Source organism: Neodiprion lecontei, chromosome 3 (assembly GCF_021901455.1).
Source record: "Neodiprion lecontei isolate iyNeoLeco1 chromosome 3, iyNeoLeco1.1, whole genome shotgun sequence".
In the NCBI taxonomy this organism is placed as follows: Eukaryota; Metazoa; Arthropoda; class Insecta; order Hymenoptera; family Diprionidae; genus Neodiprion; species Neodiprion lecontei.
The window spans coordinates 26,548,580-26,570,634 of NC_060262.1; the positions used below are offsets into that span (position 1 = coordinate 26,548,580).

Below are 22,055 nucleotides of genomic sequence, written 5' to 3' on the forward strand. Positions count from 1 at the left end.
CGGAAGATATCCGGCAGCGGAGAAGAGTTGGGAAAGTTAGTTGTCCCTTGTCAAGCCGACAGGGATGTTCGAAAAGTTGGCCCGCCTCCTGCATCGTTAGGCGTCTGCGTCGTATTTCACGAACTGTCTATCGGGGGACGGACTGTAAAAACAAACGCTGTATAAAGTGCCGAGGGGTTCTGCAAAACTCGGTCGAGTCATAAAATGGCACAAAAATAACGCCGTTTGGTTGAATTTTTTTTTCCCCCTTTCACTCCCATTCTCCTCGTCCCCGCGCCACGTGTATATATTTTTTCCCCGTTTCTATTTTCTCGCTTTATCAGCCGACCACTCAACTTCCGTTACTCAACTCGCCATTAGGCATCGATCTGTCCGGAGTTTGAGGGACAGCAAAACGAGGTCTGCTTATTATTTTTCCCCCTCGATTACTCAATCCCTAGGACACAGGTACGTACGTAAAAACTCGTTCCGCGCCCGGCACACCTGCAGATGTAATCCGTTCGTCGCAATTAATTTCAACGCTTAATCTGTCGGTCGAGGTCTCGCGTACGTCCGCAAAAATCGGTGAAATACCAACCCTCTCGTTTTACCACCAATATCGGAGTCGGGTCGGGGATGATAAGAAAAACGACCCCGAAAGAGATAAAGAGCAAGAGGGAGAGAGGCAAGGATGGAAGGGGAGGGAGAGCGAGGATTCGGAGGAAGAATAAGAGAGCCGAGGGTGAAACACGGCGGGCCAAGAAACAGCGCGGTGCGGTGGGTGGGCCTCGAACCTAAAAGGATATCGCGGCGAGGCGGTGTCCCTAGCGTCATGAATCATGCATCGACGCCCCTCGGAGGCCCCGCGGCCGAACCGGAACAGCTCGCGAATAACGCATCCCGCTCCCCGTATCTCAAATAAACAATGTTATTTGTACACGTCCCGCTTCCGCATCCCGCCCCGTTCCGTTCCGTTCCGTTCCGTTTGGTCTCGCTCCAGCGAGTCGTCGTTCAGCCGCGAGGGACTCGGGGACGAGAAACCGGCGTCGAAGGGTTCGAGGCGGCACGGCAGCGCCGAAAGAGAGTTCCTGGCCCAAGGCTCGACCATCCTCGGGGATCTGGCTCGAAAGCCTTGTCAGCGACAGAAACCTCCTCCTTCTCCTCCTCGGGGGTAGCGCGGTGCCGACGTGTTTGAGTAGGAGCGAAATGACGAGGGTGGACACCCTGAAGCAGGACTCTGTAAACTGAACAAATAATGAAAACTTTCTCATTCGCTGGCACGCCATCGACGTACACGCCCGGCTTTCTAAAGACGCGCGGCTCCAGTGCCCCCGGGATGTTCTTTAACTCTTTATTTCCGCGGTTTCCGAACCGCGATGGATGTTTCGAGCCGAAATTACGAATAATTCAAAACCACGCTGCTCCTGAAGCCGAATTTCACCAGTTCAAGGAGTCAAACGCTTAGGGGACATGTAAGTGAAACTCGAAACTTTTTTTTATGGATATGAAATTTTAACCATGGTGTTTTTCTGTCCGTTTGGATTATTCATATTAGTTCAAAACCTGCCGAAAATTTCTGATCTTGAAAACACTTTTTGCCTGTACGCACTTCTTCTTAAAAAAATCGAAATAATTCCACATCAGAATTCTTCTATAGCAGCGTATATAAAGAACAATTGTCGGCATCCAATATCCAATCTGATAATTAACTGTATGAAACTATGCCACTGGCTTAACCCCTTACCGTGCTTTAACGAGTCTGACTCGTGATGAAGATTTTGACCCAAACATTAATATGACGTGCCAGGCTCGTGAACAGAAAGTCGGGCCAAACATAAACATCACGAGCCAGGCTCGTGAACGTAAACATCGTAATATAAAGGTCGTAATTGAATGTTAGTTTCTATCAGTACGCCACGAGAGTTGGTCACGAGTCTCATAATTGCTGTGACAGAGCAGATTAGTTATTGAAATTTAACAAACCACTACAGAATGCAAAATACAAAAGTTTTAAATGAAATCAATGATAACGAATCCAGTGATAGTGATGTGTTTGCGCCAACCAGAAAGCGTCGAAGGTGTATAATTATAGGTGAGAATAGTGAAAAGGAAGGTACGAAGCTCTAATCATGGATTTGATAGAAGGTAAAAAACACACCAATAGTTTGAAAGTATTCTGAATTTTTTGTCATGAAAGCGTCTGTTTTAAATAATTTATGATTGACTAAATCACAGGCATTTACATTTCGGCTCGTATTGTGATTGTTCTCGAGCATCAGTCTGGTTTCTTTACGACGCGTTGACGCCTGCCACTTGTTTGAAACCGAGTTTCGTCGATCTAAATGGTACGGGAAGGGGTTAAAGTGGTTGAAATAAAAGAAATATGTATATATATATATATTAAAAAAATACGCTGCAACGAGCTTTTTAAAAGTCATCAATATTTGGCAATATTTGAGCCAATGTCTAGAAACTTATTGAATACAATGAATCCAAACAAGCGGCAAAGCTATGCAGCATTTGCTGCATCAAGCTCCACTGATATCATTCAAATACAATGTGCATCAAAAGAGTTTGAAGTTTTACTGACGTGTCCCCTTAAAATTGAAAATGGTTCCATATTCCGAAATCTTCCCAACTGAATTATCCGATATTTTTAACTTCGACTCTCACTGATCCGTAATAACCTCTATTCGTATTTCATTCGCACAGGAGAGAGACGCGTCAATTACGTGACTTCTACAGCAATCTAAACCGCGATAACTCAGCGTCTCTATATTCAACTCTCACCCTTCTTCACCAGTCACTTCGATCAACCTTCTTGGCTGCTGAAAATCCCTTATTCAAGTTTGATTATTGACTCGGCAGCTCCAAGAGCCGCGGCAACGGAAGGCGAACTTCTATATTTGCAAGCCTCCGTCATACGTTTCTGACGGGGAGTTCGAGGTGTACCAATTTTTCTTCTACCTTCCAATCTCTCCTCTCAGCTGCCACGTCTTCCTCCATGCGGAGGTTTGTAACAGGTAGAGAGAAGGAAGGAGAGAGAGAGAGAGAGAGAAAACGACGTCCGGAAATAGATTTTAGACCCTTGTAATGTTTTTTCCGTTATTCTCCGTCCACTTGCTCTTATTTTTTTTCCTGCCTGCAGAGAGCGATGATAATCGATAAAAATATATTACTTGGTTAGACTCGGGATACTTGTTTATGTGCCTGCCACGATGAGATTGAGTCGTCTTTCACGTATTTCCTCTTGCCACCGACGTACGTATGCAATCAAATCTTTTTGTGCCTGGAGTAGGCAGGCACACGTTCAAAGCTACTAGCTGTTACTAAGCAAAGAGAACTTTGCGACAGAACTTTGAAAGGGCTGTTTTACTCAGCGATGTACATCATACTGCCGCTGACGTCTCGTTAAAGAAAATTTCGTCATGTCTGGTCGGTGAAATTCAATGACTAATTCCAGTTAATTTTCTGTTTCAGATGAACCGTGCTATTCAAGTGAAACCGGCGGACAGTGAAAACCGCGGAGGTGAGAAAAGCAGGATAATTAATTACCAATGTGACAATTGTAATTTAAATTTACCGCATTAATTACTGCTGTAATTCATGGTTATCGACCCTTCGGTAACTCAAGCGTTTTTCGAAAGTAATCGAATTTTACTTTCCGAAGAGCTCAAAGGGTTTCAATTTTTTCAAATTTTTTTTTCCCCTGCTTATAATAACGCGAACACGACGACTTTCCGAGAACGTTTTTAAACCACCCTCCCTCTAAATTTAATTATAACAGTATATATATATATATATATATATATATACCGAATATTTTAGCTCTTGAAACATGATTATCTGCACGTGTCACGTCGACCCGCTTATTACAGGCTAAATTTCCATCTATACAAGATTAGTCGTTCGCAGAGTGCAGAAAAGTAAATCATTTGACGGAATGAATTTGCTGCTTCTATATTCACATGAGGATAAGTCTTTGACTTGAATCACGTTGCGCAAATTGACTTCAGTAATATTCTCGTCATTAGCCTAGCGTTGAATTTCCCGCATTCGTAACGTTACGACTTACTTTCGATGAGAACACTTTGAGCAAATATACACCTGTGCCTATATTTTCGGAGGCTTTGAATCGTACCATGACAATATTATTACTCATACATGTCACTCTCCTTCACAAGACAAATTGGTTTCTAGACAGTTCCTCCCTCTTTTTCTCTCTCCAAGCGCGTTACGGCATGTACTTGACACGGGACATAATGTAAAAATGGACCGTGACTAATGGAATATTTAGCAAAAACAGCTCAATAATTGAAACCGTAATACAGGTTTTCCATAAGCTTACGGGGATCGAGCCGCGGGTATATCGATCGACGAGTTGCCACCTTTCGAACCACAAATGCCATCGCACGCATGCCGCTATCACTCTTTCGACTGCCTAATTCGCGCGACGCCGAAAGCACGAAAAACTAAAAAAACGATAAAAAAAAATTGACACGTGACAAGACACGTCGCACGGACGAGAATGCATGAATTTTAGTGTAGTGCGGAGACCTTCGTTGGCCGGGGATACGCGGCGCAATAAGCCTATCGATGCTAAAGAGATAAGACGCACGCCAGCTGTTAGCGATGTTATCTACCCACGTTTCCAGAATACCCTCCAACGCTCGCTTTTTGTAACGACATCATTTGCGCCCACGCGCCCAAAGAATCGGCGTTGTTCGCCGGCTGTGCTACCGTCTTACCGGGTGACGAGTGCTACGGGAAAACGGCATTAGGTGCAGGGTGGCTGGCTAGACACTGACGGGGTTGTAGAAGTTCGATCCACCGCACGAGTCGCGTATACGGCAATGCCAGGAGTTGTTATCGCTGCTTGAGCCGGTCCTTCCTTTCGCATCGTTATTTTCAACCTGTCGGCAATTAGCGACGTTTTCTACGTCTTCTTTATACTCCGACAAACAAGGAACGACTCCTCTAGGCTTTTCGGTATTCTTCTGATCCTGACGGGTCACTTACGACTCGATTCATCCAACAACGTCGGTAGCTCGTTTCCCCTCTACTCGAGCTCACCGAACCACTTCAACCAGTAAACAAACGGCGGTAAAATGTTTAGAAAACCCAACAACCTTCAGCGAGGAGGATTCTTTTCACGTTTTCATTAAAAATCAATTACGTCCAATCAAATATTTAGTTGACACTGAATCAGGATATCGTTCCTTTTTCTCCCCGCCAAGAGTGCAATGGTGAAATCGCTTTCGGATTTCCAGGTCTTATTTTCATCATGCAAAGTGAGCAGTCAATTCAACTTGAAGCGTGTTAACGTTCCTTAAACCGCTGTAAATTTGACATCCGGAAAGTGTCATCGCCATTTCCAATGTAGTCTACGACGAATGTTCCGTCGGGCCTCTTCTATTTTGCACTCTGTACACTCGGCGGTGTCGTACCGGTATCCATCCGAAGCACTTTCCGGATCTTAAGCAGGTGGCCCGAGTACGCTTTGCCCGCATGACTTCGCGGCCTGCATCCGTATTGTCGCACTTCTCTCCGTCCCGGATAACCGCAGCCGAGATGGAAAGGGGTTGTAATTCATATGCTAATCTCGAGGAGATGCCATTGTAATCTCCGGCCGCTCGCAATGCCGGCACCCCTCTACAAAATCTCTCCCCCGGACCCCGTTCGCTGCTACCGAGTAGTCAACGTCACCGAGCAGGTTTCTATGCCATACCTCCGTCCTATGCAGCCGAGCATACGTGACTATACTCGCGGTATAGATACAGTCGGGCTACACGCGGAGACCATGGAGACGGTATTGACCGTCTTCCCCTAAGTTCCGAGTATCAATTGCGGTTTAGTGAGTTTTCATCGTGGGCGCTGTACCAGCGTAACAAATTTTGTCAGCCTTCAATCTTCTCGAGCGTTATCTTATCGGTATATATACCCGTACATTCGAGGGGATTGCAATCTGTTTGAAATTTATCCTTCTTTTTATTCTGAAGAATCGTTTTCGGCGTGATGCGAGTGCAGAAAAATGGGGCAACTTCTCCGTCTCGAGCTTTCAATTTTTTTTCTCCCTCGCTTGCGAGTTTGGATGAAAATTTGAAAAATTTACATACATATTTTATAACACTTTGCACTGTCGATTGATAGTTACGATTTCGTCGTTGTTGGCAGTTGGTTTCATCATCGCAGAATCAATCACTGTGTTTTGTGAATTGACACCGATTTCAGTGAATTGAAAATTGATTGGGGTAAAAAAAAATAATTGTGTCAACTACTGGCTCCGATTTCAATCCTGTAAGAGTGGGTCGCGCAGGAAGGCAAGCTATCGTGTGTTATACGGGGACCTAATTCCAGCAGCGTCGATATCTCCGAAAAGTCCGCTTGGAAAGACCCTTGAACCCGAGCGTTGAGAAAAAGGAAAAAAGAAAAAAAAAAAAAGAAAGTGGAAGGAAGAGAGAAATTTCGGTGAACCCTTTTTCGACGAGCTTACTGGAAAACGTGTTTTATTCTATTCTTCCCTTCGGATGGCTTCATTGTTTCCCGAGTCGGAGGCTGTAGGCTTTTTCCCCAATAAAGGTTGCCCTCTACGGACCATCTTGGACCCTCGTGCCACTTAATTACGTCATTTATAGATCCCACTCGCCGCGGAGACACTTTAAGGCAACTTAACTCCCCGGAGTAATGGCCTATTAGTAATACAAAGGCTAGATCAAATTTTAATTGCAACGCGTTAAGGGGTCTCTACGTTATCTTTAATGTCTGTCGGGATGGGGTGGAGCTGTTACTGATGGCCGAGGCTGCACCTTGCCGCGCTGTTTCCCCGACTTGACACTTTTTTCTTCCAGCCAAATTTCTTGCCACTATCTGTCTGATAGCTCGAGGGGGAAACTCGAGAGATATAGAGAGAGAGAGCAGAGCTGTAGAATTGTTTTAGAATAGCTGCCAGGTTAATGTATACAAATATATTTCATTGCGCGCCCTAAGGCTTCACATCCAAACCCAACATTCGGGGAACTTTCCACCTTTGTCTTGCCCCTGGTGACGTCACGGTTCGGTTGAGGAAACCCGGCTCGCCCTTCACCCCCGGGTTCGCTGCTTCTGCTGCTGGGCGCTTCCATTCGAACGGTGCTAAAGCCCACGAAAAGTATCAGCTCGCGGTCTTATCTTCGCTGCGCAGCCTCTTCTGCGTCAGGGGCTGCGGCCATACCGTGGTTATCACAGATATACTCAACCGCCACGCGTCAGTCGGTCGGTGGTTCCCTCCGCCGAGTCGGACAATGAAGAGAAAAAGAAAAAAAAGATGAAAAAGAAACAGGTGAAGTTCTCCCTGTTTCCTTTTTTTCCCGATCACGGGAATACGCTCGCTCCTTTATCTCTTTTTCGTGTTTCATACCTTCCCACTTACTTTTCTTGTTCTTTCCCGCGGGATTTCGAACGAGCCACGAAGGCGAGGTTCTTTGCTCGGAGTTAATTGTGCATTGATAAAACCCCCGCGGATTCAAGAAATGCGTATCTCGCCAAGTTTCGGACTAACTCACGGCTCTCGCGCCGCTATGGCAATTCGCGTTCAATCGGACGAGGAGAGCGAGAGAAAGAGAGAGAGGGAGAGAGAGAGAGATCGAGAGTTTGAGAGGCCGACGATGTAGCGGCACCAGTTGAGCAAGTAGATAAGTTTCGATCCCTCGGCGAAACCACCTTGGCTCCACCTTGCTCCTACCTCCCTTCGGGCCCCGACTCCGCGTCCCCTCCACCCCCTCGCAGCCGTTCGCCTGCTCCAGATAAACGCGTATCCCACGGTATCGCACTATCACATCGCCCTACCTTCGCCCACCTCCGCCAGGGCCAACTTCACTATCGGGATAACGTTTGGATCGAGTTACAAAGATTTTTCCCGGAAAATGCATAAATCGAATATCTTCGGGGTCTCGCCCTCAATTACATGTCTCGATAGGCTCGGCTGACGTCGAAGAATTACGATCGCGAGCCCTTGACTATATATCTATAACGCTGCATATGTGGGGATGGAAAATGTATACCGCTTCGCGAAAAGATCGGAAGTGAAAAAAAGAGAAGCCGGGGGAGGAGGGTTTCGAAAGGAAAGTCTTGGCGGTGACGGTGATTTTGATCGTGAAATTCCAGCCTCTTTCGCTTCCTCGTCGGCTATACACGCGTACACCCTTCTTTCCCGCATCTCCCCGACCGAATTCGAGTTTTCACCGGCCGCACGAACGGGAAAGTGCTGACTTAAATATTAAATGCGTTTCTCTGTAAATTGCTTGCCGTTAACCGACCGGCTCTTCTTCGTTTCGCCCAGCTCCACCCTTGCGGTCTATTCGACATGCGTTAACTCGCTTAAAAGTTTCCTCAAACTGAGAGGTAGAGGGAGAGAGGGAAAGAGAGAAAGAGAGAGAGAGAGAGAGAGAGAATGAACAAGGGAACAACCACGCAACTCGAGGCGCTCGTGCAGGACGAGATAATTTCCCGGGGGTTAATTTTTCATCACCGCTACTTCGATAAACAAAGTATTATCATTCGGCGTGATTAAGTAAGTGGTTTGAAGACGCTTTGTTCCTTGGGCCGGGCGCTGCTCTTAAAAGTTCGGCACGGTCCGTCGACATAGTTTTTATTCACTCTTTTCAAATTCCTCATTGTACACCTTGTACACATACACCTCGTAAAGCGTTCCATATAACGCTGCTCATCAAAACTTTGTTCACAAGTCATCATTTACCATGATTAAGAACCTATTTGCTTCCCCTCTACAGTTATTTATTTATTCATACGTCGGGGCTGTGTTTAGCAAAGATAAAATTGGCAACTGAAATATTTTACTCGTCCTTTTTAACGGAGACGGAAATTTCCAACGAGTGATTCTAAAAATTACACGCAAGAGTATTAGAATATTCCAATAATTATTTAACTATAGAAGTCTGATTATTTTCAGTGAAGATTTTTTTCGAACATGATATTCAGTCGTACAGTCTTACTGAATCTGTTATGGTAAATTTGTTTTATTAAGATAAGAAATTCATGCATTAATCACAAATTATTTGACGCAATATATGATCGTCCTTCTGGCTGAACAGATTAATTTATCACAAGGACGAAAATCTAATTCGAAGAAAAACGGATTGTCTGTCAGGTTCGTAAGTGTAAAGAAAAAGTCATTGATTCTGCAGAAGAAGAATTTTTTTATCTAATCGGGCCATCAAATCACGTCGATATTAATAATAATAGTATTGATCGGTGAACTTCCAGATAATCACTGGCATGATAACAGAAATGAAAAAAAAAAAAAAATTACTAAAATAATGGAAGCCCCGATTCTGACGACGCGAATTAGTTCCGGAAGTAAATTACACGGTAATTCGGGTTAAGGATGGCAAAACACCGTCGTCGGAAGTTTGTGCCTCGTGAAGCGAGTCGCGGGGGAACGTTTGCCACCATTTCGCGGAATAGAAACCGAAAAGTTCGTTTCAAGACGGGGACCGAGGCATGAGAGTCGTTATAATTCCGGCGCGCTGGGGGTTAATTTTTGTCGAACCTGGGGGGTGGAGGCCTGTTAGCGCTCCACCGCGAGGCGGAAGTCGAATTCCTCGTCTCGGCGGGACAATAGGCGACGAAAACCGAGGTCCGTGCCCCGGATCCTGGGGCCGTGCGCAAGTGGGCCAAGAATCTAATTTCCCGAGACAAATCCTTAAATGCGCCCCAGAGCCCGGAGCTGCCCTGACGACGTCGACGGCGCCCCTCGTCGCGTCACCTACATACGGGCTCTCCGCCTCACCTCGGCCACTTCTCCTTAAATGCCTTATTACACGCGCGTTGAACCAGCCCGCCGGGAGTGCTGGAAACAGAACCAACCCCGTGTTTCGAGACGTCAATTCTGCAGAGAGAGAGAGAGAGAAAGAGAGGGAGGTTCGGTCTACTTTTGCCTGAAATTGAAACGGCTGAAATTTAGCCCACTTTTTAACCCTTCTCGCTATTTCTCGCTCGATTTAAAAATCGCGAGTAAGCGCGTCGCGGCTCGCGTCTTACCACGACGGCTGCCGTCACTTCGAATCAGGTGCTGGAAGCGATCTGCCTGCGGTGAAAAATACTTACGAATCTAGTTGCCAATTGTAGCGTTGTTATCTGATTATTTTAATCCCCTTTGTATTTTGCAAGGATAGCCCCAAGATTGGGAGGTTTCCCGTATTTCGCAGAGTCAACGCGCCCACGATATTAGCGAAAAGTTGCACTTGTTGTCCAGGTACCTTACCTCCCTTACTCGGACGAATTTCCTCTATCCGAGATTTCTACACTGAGAGAAAAGAATTGTTGGTGAATCAAAATAATTCATTATGGATAGCGAAACAATGTATATTGTTACCGCCGTGATAATTTTTCGTCGAGATAACGATATATTTGGTAAAATTAAATAAAATTTAGCTCCTGATGGAAAATATATGTTTGATTCGAACGATCCTTTTTTTTCTAGTGATTCAATTAAAGAACATGAACTGCATTACAACGATCGTTAGATTACAATAATATATTACCTATACCCGATGAACGAATGGAATACTCGAAGAAATATCTCGCACTGTACATTAAAATGAAAGTATAAAAGTACCAGAGAAATATTGATTACAGTCAGAAATTCATACCATTTACGAATGTGAATTAAACGAGAGGTGATCCTTGACGATTCTGACGAGGCATACTTCTGTAGATTGTTCATATAACATACCGCTAATTTTGAGTGATCTGCATCGATATACTATACATGCTATGTTAATTTATTTATTTATTCGTTTCTGTTTCTCTCATTTCTGTGAAATTAATTATTTTCTTTTTTATCACCGACAGACACCCACACCGTACGTTGATGATGATGACCTGGTTTATGGGCACAATGCCATCTTTGTTTCTGTTCTGTATTACAGAGTGCATGATGGACGACGGGAGCGCCAGTGCAATCTTCTGGAAGTAGGAGGCACCAGTGGCGGCTGCTGAAGGTAACTTCGACTTCCAGGAGATAGCTAGCTTCCTTCCAGACTTCTATTCTACTTCTCTACAAAATGAAAAAAGAACTTTCTTCCCTCATCACGCCATCACCGGTGACTCGGCCAGCACAGTTTGCTGCAGAGTTTCATTCGCTAATCGCTAATTTCCCACCTCAACTCTCCAAATCCCGGGACCCTCTCCCCCCCCCCCCCTCCCTCCCCCTCATAACGATTCCCCCCATCAACGACGTTGCTGATATCGCGGATTCGAAAGTTCACATCTAAAACTCTCTTCACCGTGATTTTTACATCACGCGAAGAGAAGTGAAACATTTCTCATTTTCGTCATTTGCTTTTCTCGCCGCGATGAAAGAAGAAAAGTGAAGGAAAATAACTTCATTCAATTCCGTTGTACACACTCAAGATCGATGGGCGACGCGCGTTACCAACCGATGACTACCACTTGCTTGCAGCTCGTCAGAAACGTTCAATCATCATCTCGTCAACGTATAATAACTCACTCGTGTTAATCAGTGGTGTTCGATCTAATATCTACATACCGCGTGTGTATCATCATCATCATCATCATCATCATCATCCCCTTCTTCCCCCCACCCCATCATCCGACTCCAATCACCGATCGTCCATTTCTATATTTCTATATACTGTCACGTCCGTGTGCCAATCATATTAGAAGTGTTGTACGTGCCACGTGCGTGACTGACTCGTGTAGCCGTAAAACTGTCGTTCGTGTTTTTACCCTGTTTATTGAATTATTGTTATTTCGTTATAATTATATATGCCTCGTAACGCTCCGATGTAAGTAGACGCTCTTATGTGTACATATAGGTACATGCAAATTAATTACAAAAAAAAAACTTTTCACTTTTCAAGATTCAGAAATAAATCAGCGAGTCCGATTCGGGACGAAGCGAGCCCAATACAGGCTTTCTACGAAGTAAAGCTCTTTCCTGTCGTCTTCTTTTTCACCTCTCCATTCCATTCTGACCATATTCTCCGTATTTTTTGTTCTTCTCATATTCCTTCGTTAAGAGCGTCTACTCAACGTCACGACTCACGCAACGAATATATCCCACCCCACAAATATCAAATATTTTGCTACTGTTTCTCTTTTTCACCTCCACCCCCCCCCCACCCCCCCCCACCCCACAGCCCTTTCACATTGGTTATTTCACGTTTAATTGCTATATTGATGATGGTTGCTACTTAATCATTTATTTACATAGTCCCTTTTTGCAGATGTGACCATATACATACCACATATTATATAGTCGCTCGATCGTTCAATGTGTTGTACCGTTGTCGATGTTTTTTTTTATATATTTATATATATTCGTATAAATACGTGTGTATATATATACATATATACATGCATCTGTAAATATTTTTCTGATTATGGTGTGAGTTCAATTTCTTATTGTATTACCTAGACGTGATTTTGTGATACTTCCCCCAGTCCCCTCAACCTTGTTAGTCGTAATAACGTAACCCAGTGCAGATATTTCTAAGCTTCGGTGAAAAGCGGTTATATAACATGAATTTACACACATCATTAATATCATCATTGTTATTATCGGTAACGCCCGGTGATCATGAGTCATTTATTCGTATATTTGAATTCGTATATTATTTTTCACACACACGTGACTTGCGTGTGCATATGCATACTTGCTATGTATATTTATGCACACACGCATACAGAAAACGTTGTTATACGTACAGCAACCAACAATCAGGCCCAAATTATGCTTAGCGAAATGGCAGATGATAAATTTCAAGTATATCTTTACCTGGTAACGTAACATGATTTGAAACATTATCGCCTCGAAACCGTGACGTGTTATAATAACGCAACGTCAAGAATTAATATGAATAATGTGAATTTTCACTGTATTTCAGTCAATCTTATATTATCTACTTATTATACTATTGCTCTGTGCACAAGTTAGAAATAGCTGCAGTGCGCTGATTGTAAGCATTTATTGTGATGATGCTGTTTTAAATATTTAAATGGCGTGTAACCCCAACAAATATGTGGCTTGTGCACCGTGTTTGGAATTCTCGTTCAAGGTATATTCGTCGTAACGCGGGGGCGAGGAGCATCGCTTTTTCTTTCTCACACATTGTCACATTACTGCAGATAATATTGTAGAAAATTTCGCGAATCACAGTATACAATATTTAAGCTGTTTGCCATTGATTTTTCATTCCGATCGAAAACAAACTACATGTAAAGTGGCGAGAAAAAATTGGTAACGGGAGAAAAGTTTCGTTTGAAATAATTTTTTTCAATGCTCCTTTTATTTTTTATTTCTCTGTTGATTTATTTATTTATTTATTTATTTATTTTCTTGCCAAGCATAAAAACTCGACCCCGCTCCAAAAGTAACGCGACGCTTTGGGCTAACGGACGGATCAACCCTTTGTGTTCCCATGTTTTTTCACTTTGTCAACTCGCTTGAATTTTGTAATTATTGTTATTCGTGCAGCGTGCTGGCATCACTTTGCAATTCTTTCATCCAAATTACTCTACACTTTATCGCAGCGTAGGTATGTTAAACATCGATATATGCGCGATCCGCCGTTTCAATTTCACAACCATGTCCAAACGGTTCAGCATGCCAAACGTCGACCCCAGCCTCGCGTTGCACAATCGGACACCTTGAACGTATCGAGTCCCCTGTACGAATGTCTCAGCCCAGCGTTAGCACAGACGTAATATGTACACATATGCATAAATATGATTTGATGCTACGTATATACATATATATATATTTATATATATATATATATATATATATATATATATATACACATTTATTATATATATGTATATTAGGATGGTGGATGCTGATGTAAAACGTGTAACTTTGTTGTTGTCGGTGTTAGCCGCAAGGTTTTTCTTAATGGATGATAATTGGTTTCCCGACGTACTATACGTGACTAAAGTATTTCTCTTTTCTTTTCTTTTCCTTAAAAAACACCACCACTACCCACCCCCATTCGACACGGCTACGGGATGCAGACAGAAAGCTGTTCGTGGGAATGCTAAGCAAGCAACAGACAGAAGAGGATATCAGACAGTTGTTCGCGGCATTTGGTACAATAGAAGAGTGCACGATTCTCCGAGGACCAGACGGCACCAGCAAAGGTGAGTACCTCAACATTTCTCCTCCTCGAGTTAAATCAACCGCTATAATCGTTCGGCGAACATCAAAGGAACCGATTCGATTGCCTGCGTGTGATTGAAAATCAATTGAAAACAGTAATAAAAATAATAATAAGAATGAAAACAACAAGCTTCCTCATTTTACATTCGCCGAGGGCTCGATAATCCAAATCCATGTACAAAGATACCTGATACGATACGATACGTGACGCGATGCAATGCTTCTTACAGACCTTCGTTCCAAACGCGGCGTACATGCCTAGATATATGTATATTTACTCGACATGTGTACAACCCCGGGGCGAGCCGATGAGGAGGGTGCAGCGTGTATGTGGGGCAACTCCAGGCAGGCAGCACGGCGGTGGTGCGGGGGTCAGATTCGGCGGGCCTGAGTCACAAGTAATTTTGGAGCGCGGACCGTAATCCCTCCGAGGCCTCCTTCGAGTCTCAATCCCACCCCCAACGAAGTCCCGGCGAAGTCCCCTACACCCTAGGGCGCTGCCTGCCTGCCTGCGAACCCCGGCGAGTTTCACTAGTTATTTGTGTATCCATTAGGGCCCCCACGTCGCTAGCACCTTGCAGGATTAATAATGATACCCTGGACTGGATTTTCAATACAACCGATTCGGTATTCCGCGGTGCCAACGTGTCTCCGAAATTCTCTGGCGCTGCACCGAGATGCCGAATTGTTTCACGTGATAAGTAATGGAAAGGAGCAATGGGCTACAGTATTTACGAGGAAACCGACGCAACGAAACGCTTTGGATAAGAATCTTTGCCGGAGAGAATGCGAATTCTCATTCACTTTCACTGTTTAGATTTAATTACCCTTAGTTTCTTTTTGGGTATACCACGACGACGGAAAACCAATTTTGTATTTTTACTTTATAGGAAATGGTTTGGAAGTTTCACGGAGAAAATGTTTACTTTCCGTAAAGCTGCAGTCTTGTTGCGAATAATTTATTTGAAACGTCAAATTTGTGTCATCCATCGATCGGTGAATACTTCGTTTTCGTAGTTTTGTGGCAATCATTGAAACAATTCGTACGTGCGAAACCACGGGAGAATGAGAACATAGTGTACTGAAACAGGTTTAGAAATAGAGAGAGTACATAATCTCGCTGGTCAGAAAAGAAAATCACCTTCGAGAAAAGTAGGAGAAGCAATCTATACACCAAAAGCTTTGGAGCGTCATAAACTTGGATGAATGAGAGGAGTAATACCGGCGCGATAGTGCAAACCGCACATGAGACGGATATACGATAGATACGTATTCAAACATTGGGGTGTTTCAGAAAAAAATAATTTGCGATTTTCCACAATGGCTCTCCGTAAAAAATTTTGTTTTTTAGATAAAAAGAGATAGGTTTGTCTAAAGAAGAGCGTTCCACTAAATGTCAGGAAAGAAATAATGATTGAAGTGCTACAACGTGTTGATTCGCAATTTAAAAAAATGTGCAAAAAAGTGAAAAAAACAAACTCTGTAAGGGGTGCCACTGTGGAAAATTGTGAATTATTCTTTTCTGAAACACCCTGATGTACGTACACGCACCTAAAAGAGAGAGAGAGATAGAGAGATAGAGAGACAAAGATGGGGTAAATAACATGAAGTATCGGCGTGAAAGCGAAATAATTTCGACCTTACGGGTTGCCCCGAGGGTGAAAAGCGGAGATTGGTAGAGACGGAGGCTCAATAATTTTCGCCGGCCAAAGCAGTAATTTGAATATTTTTATTCAGAAATGAGGCCTGCGAGTAACAGAAGGGTGGAAATTGGGTGGACTACTGAAAGTAACGATCGGAGGTGGGGAGAAAATGGGAGGGTCGCGGGGGGGTGGGGAGGGAGTGAGGCGCGAATGTAATTAAATTCCACTTTCAAGCGAAACTCACTTTCAACAGTTAATAAGATTTTGATTCGGAGCCGTAGATGGCAACGTGGCGGGCGATCCATTGGGCAGAAAGACGCATCTTGTCGTTTCAGCCAAGAACGTCGCCCTGCCGCCTGAAACCCTCAAAGAGTGTTTCGCTTGCCTTTCGGCTCTTTGATTAAAGTCGCGCGAACAAAGTGAACTAGTACAGAGAAACGAAGGGGCTGATCTCGCGCTGTCATCTGAATGCCGTATAGACGGAATATACACTGCGCAACTCGTAAAAAGGTACCGAGGTATCTCGTTGCACGTCCACGAGGAATTTCAATTTTCAAATTATCCCCAATGGCGAAAAATTCCCACGTATATTTCTCAAGATGTTTCTTGTATCGCGTAGAAACTATCGAGCATCCCTATTGTCTTCCAATTTTTTTATACCTCAGAGAACTTTTGCTATTCGAAATTTCGCCATAAATCAATATCTAAAACAATATGTGCAGCTTACGCATATTTAATTTGGTTCCGTTCATTTTTTTACAAACCTTTCGTCGACACGTTCGTCAAAAGATCTGTTGTACGAACGTCTCTTATTGGGAATAAAATTTACGCAAATTCGAATCAACTTGATATTACACAAACAAGATAGGTACTCGAATACTTTCAACAATGTACGTTGAGGTCTCTTCGTCAGCCTCAAAATCAAGAATCCAGCATTCATTCCGTATTAATGTTTTACAATCACGTTGCTGTTACTCGTTTGTGATTATATTTGAATCCTTACAGACTAGACTCCACACTCCAATAAACACATCGCATAAAATCAGTGCAAATTACAATCTCACAATGCGTAATTGTTGAACAAATTTCGGCGAGATGTTTTGACATCAGACTAAGTAGAATTCAACCCCGTCGTCGTAACAGCGGCTCGAGGCACGGAGGTCGCCGGTTTCCTTGACGCGTAGGCGAAACTTTCTGGATAGAGTTCATCAGGGCGCCAGTTTTCGCTCTACGTATACAGCGAGTGAGTGAGCCGTCTGCGGCAAGTTTCATAACCAGCTAATCCAGCCTGTAATAGAGAGATCACTTCTAGGGTCAGGATCAGGAGCCATATTGCCGAGGTGTGGAGGACGAGCCGGAACAGACGCGACCTACGAATGACGCAGGCTTAGCGATATGCGAACGAGCACTCCGCATCCTCATTTATCCGCTCATGTGCGTTTCCTCGATGACTCGAAGCCACTCGACACGCCTTGGCAGATTTTCATTTAGTTTCGTCAGGGAACCATCACCGAATGTGGTTCCGCAGGACTTTTCCAGTATTGTGCTTCATCGTGCTCCTGAGAATATCAAACGTGTCGGAATTTCTTGTGGTAAGGCTTTGTACAGGCATTTACTTAACCCAAACGGCATCGTGGTTCGTTTGGTCTTTTCTTATCGCATGCAGCAGCGCGACTAGAACCGCGTTATATAACGATACGAGTTGCACATTTTGAAAAATTCACGGGAGACGAAAAAAGGCAAAGAAAAATGTGTTTCATTGCAGAAAAATTTATAAAAATTTCACATCCTGTCAAACTTGTACAAATCAATTACAAAAATCTCTTGCTATGGTGAAAAAAGACAGCAAAACCGGATATGAAACTCAGATTATTTATTTGAGAAGTAAAGATTTTTGAAAATTCTTTCGAATTTCTGTAATTTTTTGTATCTATTCCGTGTGTACGGAATGGGTGTTTGAAAAAGTCTGAATTCTGGTGTCAGCTGAATACCGAGTAAAACGATCGTATATCACAGAAACGACTATGCAAAGTTCATGGACTTGGGTTTCTCTGAAATGACGGTAAGTTATTTCAAGACTGGATGAAAAAAAAAGGTACACCGTGAATATACAACGCTTTCATGAAATCGAATAAAAATACAGTAAAGCCGCAGTCATTGTTATACTTTGCAACTTGTAGGCAAGCTTACAGAGTTCAAGTTTGTGCGTGCATGCACAAGTTATGACTGTGATTTTTTTCTGCGTACGTTCAACAGAAGCAGTGACATTCGATTACACCGATGCGTGTCAATCAGTTAATTACTCAACTTTTGCGCGTACGATGGATTTCAATATGCATTTCATTTATTTATGGTCTGATATCCTCATCCCAACGTAAATCCTGTAAGACAATTACGACTAACCAATTCGTCAGAGAATTCCGTGCGATACAAAGTTGATTAATACAAGAGCCGATAAAGTGGATAAACACGCCTCGGGTAAAATCGATATCAATGTTCTTTACGGCCTCGCGAGAAATGAGCGCAGAGAAGCGTGTGAAGAGAAGAGGATATACCCACGTGAAATCACGTTTCGCGGCCGAGCAATTATTATTTTCCTTCCCTCCGGCACGGTCCGACGACGGGAGGGGGAGGGAAGTATAAACCCTTCCGAGCTGTGAGTGGAACCTTAGTATCTTGAAAGGTTTCGGAAAAGTGGACGTGACTTATTTCCCGCGCGGCGAATTGGACGGCGAAGGAATGCGAGAGACAATGAATCACGTACATAAGGGTGCAGCGAATTATTGTGACCTAGTTATCTCCGTTATCCTGACACAGCGACTCGAGGAGGTTCAAAGCGCTGGAATCCTCGCCGGGAAAGATCGTCCAATTTTTGCGCGCAAGTATTGCTCCTCATAATACAATATAATTTCCTAGATGAGGTGAACTGCAATTCCTCAAGCTAAGGAGATTACGAAATGTTTATGAATAATGGAACGAAACGTTATTCGAAATAAGTCCCGAGTGTTTCTCGCCATCGTTCGCAATGTGCTGCACGGGTGCAGCTTCTCCGGGAGTTAAAGGTGTACCGGAAAAGAGGGTGGAGAGAGGAGGATATGGCTGCCGGCCAGATAGCGGGGGCGGCGCGCTGTATAAATGGTCGCGGAAAAGCTTGCCGGAACAATGCTGAATTCTCCCTACCTCTTACTGCGACCGACTTTCAAAGCAATCCTCCCCTAAAGTATAATATTAACGCGCCTCTGTCGGACCGGCGCGAATATACCTACGGACACTCCATTATTCGCGACCACGTGTCACAAGTTGCCCGGAATCATCGGCGCAGCTATCGCGTTGCATGCTTTCGAAAAATGAACGAGGTGAATAATAAAAACGACGAGAGAATAATACTTGAGCGAATAAATGAAAATAAATTTTTATCGCATTGCGAACGGTGTAAGGTGGCCGATGGCACGAGGCTGTCACTAAGCCGCACCTATCGGTAATAAAGGATGATGGATATTTATGATCGGTACGTATCAATGCGGGTCACGTGTGCAGGAAAGACACCCGTGCCGAGAAATATGACAAATCGATTATTTCTCCCCGTGGACATGATCCGGTGAAAGGATTTTCTTCTACGCTAGAAAAAAACTAAAGTAAAATATTTGCTTCACCCGTTTTTTAGACGAACAAATACTGTATTTCAGATAAAGACAATATGCTTTTTTTTGGCGGAACAGGGTCTAAACATTATTTTTATCGTAGAAAAAATTCTATCAAAGTATATTAGAATCTTTTTTTCTAATTGGAAACAAAAAATGTTATTATTTACATCAAAGTGAAACCAAGTTGAACTGTCGAAAGTCTGTTTTTCATAATGAAAAACCTTTCAGACTTGAGGAAAAAAATTTTAGCAAAAACTAACGTTTAGAATTTGTCTTGAGCACAAAAGTTTAAATCCATAAAAAAAAAAAACACCCTTGCTATTCATACCCTACTGTGAATATACATCATCCGCGCTGTAATGATAAGTCATTATTCAGTCAGTTTCAAACTCATCCTGAACCTGAACTAAGTAACAAATGATTCACCGCAGCGTATCCCAATGAGCCACATCGCGAATTCTTCTGCCGTACAGTAAAAAGGTGCGTAGCGCTTGTTAATTCTTTGCAGTATTTTTAGTGTAGCAGGTAGGTGCGGTCGCTGCCACACCGCAGTGATATCGAAACGTAGCAGAACGTTTGCCGGGGGTGGTGGGGTGGGGATGGGGAGGGAATATGTTTTGCACTCGAAGGGGATGCACACCCTACCCGTCAAGCCTTTGTGTGCGTTGGCGCACCCCGAGGACTCGCAGAGACCAGCGCACGTAGATATAAACCACTGTCCATGGGGGGTAAGGGTGTGTAGTTCGCCGGTAGGTACCGGTCCACACTCCGCAGTACGGTCCGCTTAACAGAGGGTGCTTCTGGTAGAAGCTCTCAATATGTCGGTCCTAATCCTCTCCCCGAGGACCCGTCGTCCCGCGCCCGTTGTCCATCCTCGTTTCCTCGTTTCCCCCGTTTCCTTGCCCCCCCCCCCCCCGCTCCCTCCCTCAACCCACCACTTTCTCTCGTTCGACTCGTATTACTCTCCGATATACAATATGTATATACGTTTTTAGGTATATGCCGTGTGCGTGTATATGGACGGAAACATTTCGAGACCAGCTGCGTGAGGGATTTAGGAGCTAAGCGATTAATGAATACGTCATATAGGACGTACGAGGATGACAGGACGCTCTCGTTTTCATCCTACAACCTCGGGGAAACATGATTTATACCTTGATATATTTTGGCCTTTGGATTTTCGATAGCAGCCCCCCCCCCCCCTGCAACCCCGTTCGATACCCTTCTCGTCTGCTCAACCTGATTTAGTATTGCGGCATCCAAAATATGGACGCAATAGATTCCCCGAGCCCTTAACGCCGCCATCGAAACCGTGCGCAATGCTTCCCCCCGAATGCTTTTGCCTCCATTTATTATTCCAACTTTCGGATTAACGGCACGCGTTTTAAGGATTTATTACACGTACCCTTCGTCAGTGCAAACGATATTCTATCTAACTCTAATTATTGTAACGAGAATAAAAAAATGCTCTCCGACTTAAACCGTGTTGAATCAACCTAAGATGTAAGAAATGATCAAATCAAAAAAAAAAAAAAACAACAAACATTTTTCTTGCGTTACATACGACGCGATGGATTTACGTGTGTAAAAGGGTAATGATATACCCACGTATATAGAATCCCGGAGATGGGCCGTTCCGATAGTGAATAATGGGCACCTTACGCGACCTCGTGTTATTCCATTACGAGCTTATCTGCTCTTGGAAGAAACTATACAACTATATACGAATTACTGGATATGTTTACGATTTTCCTGCAAATATATGTATATGAATTCTGAGGCATGACGTTGCTATTGTCTTGAATCAATTTATTTTTAGGTATACACACATACCTGTAGATGGTTTTAATGACCCAAGTGACGATGCATTAGTTATTTCAGAATTTTTCTATCGTATAATTGGATTCTTATCAACGTGAGAAAAAATGACTCATACTATCATTACTGTCGAACATCCATTTCATCTTGATCGATCCCGTTTGATGGTTATTATTTTTATCAATCAAATGAATCTATGGAGATAAGTTTACCATATTCGAAGCGAAATTCAGTGGCATCAGTCGTTATTATTATTATTATCATTATTATTATTGTCATCATTATTTGATACTGTCATTATGTGTACTTTTTTTCAATCTAAATCCATCGGTTAGATAATTTTTAATTGATTATTCAGAAGCAGCTGCAAGAATGGGAATTTTCCGATTGGAAGCAATCAAGGCTTCCAAAGTTCTGCATCATATCGACTATAAATTAACATCATTATACGTGATCTCTTGTGGCAAATATATTCATACAAGCTGGCTGAACCACGTTCTGTCGTTATCGAATTCAGAAAGTGAAAAAATTTGGAAGAATCTTTGGAGGACGTAAATTTATAGGATGACAAAGAAAAAAAAAGAATCAACCGTTCGCGTCTAGAGAGGTAAGGTCTAATCCCTGAGACTCTGTCGAATTTTTCTACAACGCATAGCTTATCAGAGAAATCCATGGCGTTCCAGAGTAGGTAATGGCCTTGGGCGTTGAATCGGTAACTCGATATTAAGCTGGGAGTATAACGTCACTTGGTAATATATGTAGGGGGTAAAATAATCGGGTGTATTTTGGAGC

At 43.4% G+C, this 22,055-nt stretch overlaps 1 protein-coding gene across 17 annotated transcripts in view; it reads left to right on the forward strand.

Annotated features, from left to right (window-relative positions):
• Nucleotides 1-22,055, forward strand: part of LOC107223939 (CUGBP Elav-like family member 4) — a 530,321-nt gene that overhangs the window by 462,845 nt on the left and 45,421 nt on the right. For 12 of the 17 annotated variants that reach the window (XM_046733417.1, XM_046733411.1, XM_046733414.1 and 9 more), the window contains 2 exons: nt 3,460-3,508; nt 14,014-14,139. In XM_046733417.1, coding sequence (XP_046589373.1) covers nt 3,460-3,508; nt 14,014-14,139 — 175 coding nt within the window. Of the gene's footprint in view, nt 1-1,159; nt 1,452-3,459; nt 3,509-10,888; nt 10,980-14,013; nt 14,140-22,055 lie in introns of those variants that run through there. The other 5 variants (XM_046733424.1, XM_046733425.1, XM_046733423.1 and 2 more) reach the window with 4 other exon arrangements.